At 34.8% G+C, this 7,141-nt stretch overlaps 1 protein-coding gene across 1 annotated transcript; it reads left to right on the forward strand.

Annotated features, from left to right (window-relative positions):
• Positions 1–1,085: 1,085 nt before the first annotated feature.
• On the forward strand, positions 1,086–6,418 carry LOC100799441 (DNA replication licensing factor MCM2). Its single transcript, XM_003529470.5, has 17 exons — positions 1,086–1,353; positions 1,432–1,613; positions 2,189–2,361; positions 2,460–2,643; positions 2,730–2,949; positions 3,036–3,243; positions 3,426–3,560; positions 3,642–3,833; positions 3,910–4,082; positions 4,167–4,355; positions 4,445–4,561; positions 4,753–4,837; positions 4,913–5,062; positions 5,155–5,280; positions 5,373–5,555; positions 5,764–5,925; positions 6,013–6,418. The coding sequence occupies exons 1-17, from the start codon at positions 1,160–1,162 to the stop codon at positions 6,127–6,129; spliced, it is 2,790 nt and encodes a 929-aa protein (XP_003529518.1). The 5' UTR covers positions 1,086–1,159; the 3' UTR covers positions 6,130–6,418.
• Positions 6,419–7,141: the final 723 nt, after the last annotated feature.

A 7,141-nucleotide genomic window follows, 5' to 3' on the forward strand; every position in this document is an offset into this window, starting at 1 on the left:
TAAGATTTTAGATTAAAATGTAATGTCAAATTTATATTTATAAAGATTGAATGTGTAGAAAACAAAGTGGATTGGGTTGTGTCTTATTGAAGCTTGGGGAATCTTGCGATCTCCAATGAGCGAGTAAGAGAATTAGTCTTATTCGAGAGAATTAGTCTTGTGAGCCATTTGAGATTCTTTCATTGACGGGAGTTGAATTGAATTTTGTGAAGTTCAATTAAATATGCGGAAATGGAAATTAAAACTTAAGAGAACCATTCGTGTGTATATAGAAAGACGGAACATTCCAATATACTAGTAATCGAATCAAGCGCGGGGTTAGCGCCATTTTTAGCATATGCTTTAGATACAAAACAAATGGCATGATTCTCCAAAAAAATTAACTCCAAATACTTAATTAATCATCAAATCTGAAATCAAACTTGTCAATTACTTATTTTACTCTCACACCAATCATCATGATAGAGGCAAGGAGAAATTTTGACGAGTTTTTAGCAGGAATATCTTTCATTCTAAAATAAAATTTAAATTTAAAACAAAGTATATAATATAAATGAAAATTTTAAAATTAATTTTTTTAGGACAAAAATTAAAGATAAAAACAAATGGTATAATTGATTTTGAAATCAAGAAATTAAAACACGTAAAATTTATAAAATTAAGTTATTTATTAAATTTAATTTATAAACAACTTCTAGTACAACTAGTTCCTAGTATGATAATAATTGAGAAATTTAATTCTTGTGAAGTGAAATGATATAAAGTAGTATACTTATAACGATTATTTTTAAGCAATAGTTAATATTTTAACTAAATAATTTAATTATATATTATATTTATCATTATAAAAATAAGAAAATAGTTATTGTAGTTTTTAATCAAATTACATTTTATCCGTTAAAAAATAGTACGAATATAACTAGTTTAAATCCAAATGCGGTCCATAATAGTAATGGGCTTTATGCAGAGTTCAGCCCAAGCAGTAGCCCGTGTCAACCCAACAAGTGAGAGAATTGGCGCCAAAATTTTCCCGCCAAATGGAGGGCCACCACAAAAGAGCGGTTTGCTATCTCTTGGCTCTTGCCCTAAATATAGTTGGAAAGAGAAGAGAGAGAAGCAACAGTGAGACAGAGAGTGAGAGTCGCAGAAGAGAAAGAAAATGGCATCTGATCCTGAATCGCCAACCTCTCCTTCCGTTGGTTTCAACACCGACCAGCTTCCTCACACCCACACCAGCCGTGCCTCCGAAGACGACGAGGCTTCCGTCGATCCCGATATCGTACGAGACGAAATCGAAGAACAACCCGAGGAAGAAGAAGATGGAGAGGATCTTTACAATGACAACTTTTTGGAGTTAGTCTTCTGTTTTTACTTTCTCTTTTTCCATCTCCTCGGAAAACCCTAATTCATTTGGCCCTTACAACTTTTCAGTGATTATAAGAGAATGGATGAAGCTGACCAGTTCGAATCGTTTGGGCTGGACGACTCGTTGGAAGATGACAGGGATTTTGATCAGATCATGCAGGATCGAAGGGCCGCGGAGATTGAACTCGAGGCACGCGATGGTCGCGCTTCCAATCGTAACAAGCTTCCGCAGCTTCTCCACGACCAGGGTAATGTTTCCATTTTATCATGTCCTCTGAATTGGTTGCCCCAAATTGATTATTTAATTTTCATTTGATGAACTGATTTTTCTATAAATTAAGTATAGGCAACGGAAGTTGGTCCTCGATAAATTTTCTGTAATGGATGAAAATTGTTCGGCTGCTATACATCAAAGGATTTAAGGGTGAAAATTGAATTGTTTGGATGAAATTTAAATTACATTTTAATATATGGGTCTAAAACAATTCTGTATAATGAAACAAACTATTTAATTGATGTTGATATGAGGAAAAATTATTGTATTACTTGTGAGATGTGACACAGTGACAGAAATATTTGATTGATCAAGCTTTGGTGCATGGCATAGATGATGCAAATGAATTTTTAATTATTTATCTATTGCACAAACTTTAAAAAATTGAGTGATGAAATTTGCTTAAAATTATTGGGGGACTAGCATGACTCATTAGCTGTAAATAGAGGAGCTAGAAATGTAATTGCAAGCCTTGTTAATTATTATTGTTAGCAGAGTTTTTGGTGTGGAAAACAAATAGTGTTTGATCTTTTGAAATTTCTATTGCAGATACAGATGATGACAATCACAGGTCTTCTAAAAGGGCTCGAGCTGATTTTAGGCCTTCTGCAGCAAGTGATGATGACCTTGATGGTATGCAAAGTTCGCCTGGAAGGTCACAACGAGGGCACCCGAGAGAGGATGTTCTCATGACTGATCAAACTGAGGATGATCGAGATGATGTACTATCTACTTTGTGATTTTTTTCCTTTTTCTTTTGTTAATTATCTACTTTGTGATTTTTAAAGTTTCACCATTGATTTTATTACATAAAATGTAGGATGATTTTGATGATGGATATGAGATGTATCATGTTCAAGGAACACTTAGAGAGTGGGTTACAAGAGATGAAGTGCGCCGCTTCATAGCCAGGAAATTCAAGGACTTTTTACTCACGTATGTTAATCCAAAAAATGAACATAGGGACAAGGAATACGTGTGGCTGATAAATGAGATGGTGTCAGGTAATATAATATATTCTCTACTGTGTTCATGTCTTGTAACTGTGACACTGAGTGATATATCTTACTCATTGTGTTTTTTAATGCAGCTAGTAAGTGCAGTTTGGAGATAGATTATAAACAATTTATCTATGTTCATCCCAACATTGCCATTTGGCTAGCTGATGCCCCTCAATCTGTCTTAGAAGTAATGGAAGATGTTACCAAAAGCGTTGTCTTTGAATTACATCCAAATTACAGGAATATACACCAAAAAATTTATGTTCGCATAACCAACTTGCCAGTTTATGATCAGATTCGAAATATAAGGTAGAGAAAAAAAAACTGATGTGTTACTCCATTCTCCTTCCCTTTCCAATGGATGAAAAAACTTAAAATTGGTTTCTTTGGAGCAGGCAGATCCACTTGAATACAATGATCCGAATTGGGGGAGTAGTAACCAGACGTTCTGGAGTTTTCCCCCAGTTGCAGCAGGTGAAGTATGACTGTAACAAATGTGGAGCAATTTTGGGGCCTTTTTTTCAGAATTCCTATTCAGAGGTGAAAGTGGGATCCTGTCCTGAGTGTCAATCAAAAGGACCATTCACTGTGAATATTGAACAGGTACAATGTTTACAAAACCTTTTGGATGCACATATCCTGCTGAGTATTGATGTTCATTTCTTCTCGGTCAAATGATTACAAAAGACATTTGCATTGAGATGTTGCAAAATAAGTTGATTATCATTATTTTAAAAGACAAAAAGGTAATTAAACTCATTGTTTTCTTTCTATGCTTGTTGTAGACAATTTATAGGAATTTTCAGAAGCTTACCCTCCAAGAGAGTCCAGGAATAGTCCCTGCGGGTCGACTTCCAAGATACAAGGAAGTGATACTATTGAATGATCTGATTGATTGTGCTCGTCCTGGAGAAGAAATTGTATCATCTTTTACCTTGACTCATTAATTTTTTGCCCTTGGGTGTTATAGAATGATTTTCTTAATCATTTTCTTATTTCAGGAGGTCACAGGTGTTTATACCAATAATTTTGACTTATCCCTTAACACAAAAAATGGGTTTCCAGTGTTTGCCACTGTTGTTGAGGCAAATTATGTTACGAAAAAGCAAGACCTATTTTCTGCCTACAAACTTACACAGGAAGACATAGAAGAGATTGAAAATTTGGCTAAAGACCCTCGAATTGGAGAAAGGGTGTGTTCCTTAGAATTTTAATTCTTTCAATTTGATTATTGTTCTGTAATGTGATGTGCTATGGATTGAATTTCAGATTGTTAAGTCTATTGCTCCATCAATCTATGGTCACGATGACATAAAAACTGCAATAGCTTTAGCTATATTTGGAGGTCAAGAAAAAAATGTGGAAGGAAAGCATCGCCTGAGGGGAGACATAAATGTTCTTCTTCTCGGTGATCCAGGGACAGCGAAGTCTCAGTTTCTCAAGTAGAATTTTCTCAATTTTATTTTGTTGATATCTTTATACTAGTGATTAATAAATTAACAAAATATTTCAAATTCTGCTGCAAGGTATGTTGAAAAAACTGGACAGAGAGCTGTATACACTACTGGTAAAGGGGCTTCTGCCGTGGGTCTTACTGCCGCGGTTCATAAGGATCCAGTCACAAGGGAGTGGACTCTTGAAGGGGGGGCGCTTGTTCTAGCTGACAGAGGAATTTGTCTTATTGATGAGTTTGACAAGATGAATGACCAGGATAGGTAAGAAAATTGACCTTGTAAATCCTTGAGTTTTCTTAATTACATTATTATCCTTGATCATTAATTTATATTTATATTTTTGTTACCAGGGTGAGCATCCATGAAGCCATGGAGCAGCAGAGTATAAGCATATCAAAAGCTGGAATTGTTACATCTCTTCAGGCACGCTGTTCTGTTATTGCTGCGGCAAATCCTGTTGGTGGAAGGTAAGCAAATATGTAAGGTTGCATGTATCTGGCTGCAAGTTGGCACTGTTTATCAGTGTCCCAGCTAAGATTTCAACAGTCATACACATTGAAAGATATTGGATGTACTATGAGTATTGATTTATGGTTTTGATCCATTTTTCTAGCATCTAAGCTTTACTCTTAAATTTAACTTTTTCTTGGACTTGCAGATATGATTCCTCAAAAACATTCTCTCAAAATGTTGAATTGACAGATCCAATTATTTCTCGTTTTGACATCCTCTGTGTAGTGAAGGTTATATTTAAATTCATTGCTTCTTTGTTTACCTCTTCATTTGAATATTTATTGAGGGAGTTCTTTATTTTACAGGATGTTGTTGATCCGGTCACTGATGAAATGCTTGCAACGTTTGTCGTTGACAGTCACTTCAAGTCACAACCCAAGGGTGCTAATCAAGATGATAAGTCCTTTAGTGAGTCCCAAGATGTCCATGCATCTGCCATGCCAGCTGATCCAGAGGTCCTTGCTAAGATCCTGCTGTTAGTGACCTTTACGGAAACTTAGGTTGTCTCCTGTGTCTCACCCTTGAGAGATTTTTGGTTTTTTTGCAGATACTTCCTCAACAGCTACTGAAGAAGTACATTACATATGCCAAGTTAAATATTTTTCCAAGGTTACAAGATGCTGATATGGATAAACTGTCACATGTCTATGCCGAACTACGGAGGGAATCTTCAGTAATACCCTGTCATAACTTTTTTAATCAAACTAGATTGTAGTTGTTGTTTGTATTGGATTCACTACAAGCTGCTCTAATTTCCTTGTATAGCACGGACAAGGAGTCCCTATTGCTGTAAGGCACATTGAATCAATGATAAGGATGTCTGAAGCTCATGCGAGAATGCATCTCAGGCAACATGTTACACAAGAGGATGTGGACATGGCAATTCGTGTTCTTCTTGAATCATTCATTTCAACTCAAAAATTTGGGGTGCAGAAGGCTCTTCAAAAGGTATATAAAAATATTCTGAATTTGCCACATAATTCTGTTAAATGCTGATATTCCATGGCATCATATTTTGTTCAAATTATTTTTATTTTGGCATTTTTTTAATATAATACTACCATTTTGTGATTGTGATTCCCTTTAAGATTAGTGGAATTGGTACTGGAAAAATATGCTCTTGAGTCCTTCCCCTAAACTGTGCTTGCTGTTGCAGAGCTTTAGAAAGTATATGACTTTCAAGAAGGACTACAATGAACTGCTCCTTTATATTCTTCGCGAGCTTGTAAAGAATGCTTTGCATTTTGAAGAAATTGTCACCGGATCTGCTTCTGGTTTAACGCACATAGATGTCAAAGTAGATGATCTCTACAACAAGGTAATAACCATTTTCCTGTGTTTTTTTTCCAACCAAGATAATAATTAATAAATTACTTGATTCTTGAGTTTGTTTGATATTCTGCAGGCTCAAGAGCATGATATTTATGATCTGAAACCATTCTTCAATAGCAGCCACTTTTCAAGGGCCAATTTTGTATTGGATGAAGAACGGAGAGTGATCAGACATCACCTTACCAGATGAAAGTAGACTGTATCTGGGTTTTATCATCCATCTAGTTTAGGTTGAATGTTTGATCTTAAGGTTTTGACCATCGACTCCGGCAGTTACTTTGTTGCTAAATGTAGTATCTCCTTTGAATTTTATTACATATATTTTATCTGTATTTAAAAACGTATTCCTTCGATAACAAAAAAAATGTATTCCTTCACTGCTTTGAATATTTCTTCAAGTTTCTTATTAGTTAGGTTACGTATTACTGCCGATACGGCCTTGACTTCACAATAAATATGCAATTTGAATGTTATTAGTACCGATTATTTGTCAATTTTATCGTAACTTAATTTTCTCCGGAGAATGTTTTTTGAGACATGTTCGAAGCATCCTCATTCTTTTTAACATTAAAATATGCACTTTTTAATAGGTGAATTTATGTAAACGAACTTTCTAGTTTTTTTTTTGTGTGATTCTTGACACGAATAATATTTTTATTTATTGTATGTTATAAGATAAAATACGAAATTTGAGGGTTGATGATAGACTTATTTAGAATTTTATTCTGTCTTGTTAAAATCAATTATAAGAAAATATTATTAGGGGAAGCTCACACTTGATAAGTTAAAAGATTGAAGTCATATTTTTGTTAATATGACACTCACAGGAATATGAATTTAATTTACTTATTATTTGTAATTAATAGTGTAAAAATTACTTATTGTTTCCAACTGATATTTCAAAAAACAGTAAACATTTTGGCGCCAAACTTTTCACGCCAAGCGGAAGCAATAAATATTTGGAAAGAGAAGCAACGGTAAAGTGAGAATGAGAATCGCATACCAGACATGTTGGGATCCCTCCTTAATTGAAGAGGTTCTAGAAAATTCTAGAGCTTTCCAGAAAGTGTAGAATTTTCTAGAACGTCCTGGAGAAGCTTGTGAAAGAATGTGAAAATCTCTAGAATATTCTCGAGATGTGTAGAACCTTTTGGAACCTTATGGAAGGATATTGAAAAGAGTAGAAGAGTGTAGAGACTCCT

The sequence above is a fragment of the Glycine max genome, chromosome 7 (genome assembly GCF_000004515.6).
Source record: "Glycine max cultivar Williams 82 chromosome 7, Glycine_max_v4.0, whole genome shotgun sequence".
In the NCBI taxonomy this organism is placed as follows: Eukaryota; Viridiplantae; Streptophyta; class Magnoliopsida; order Fabales; family Fabaceae; genus Glycine; species Glycine max.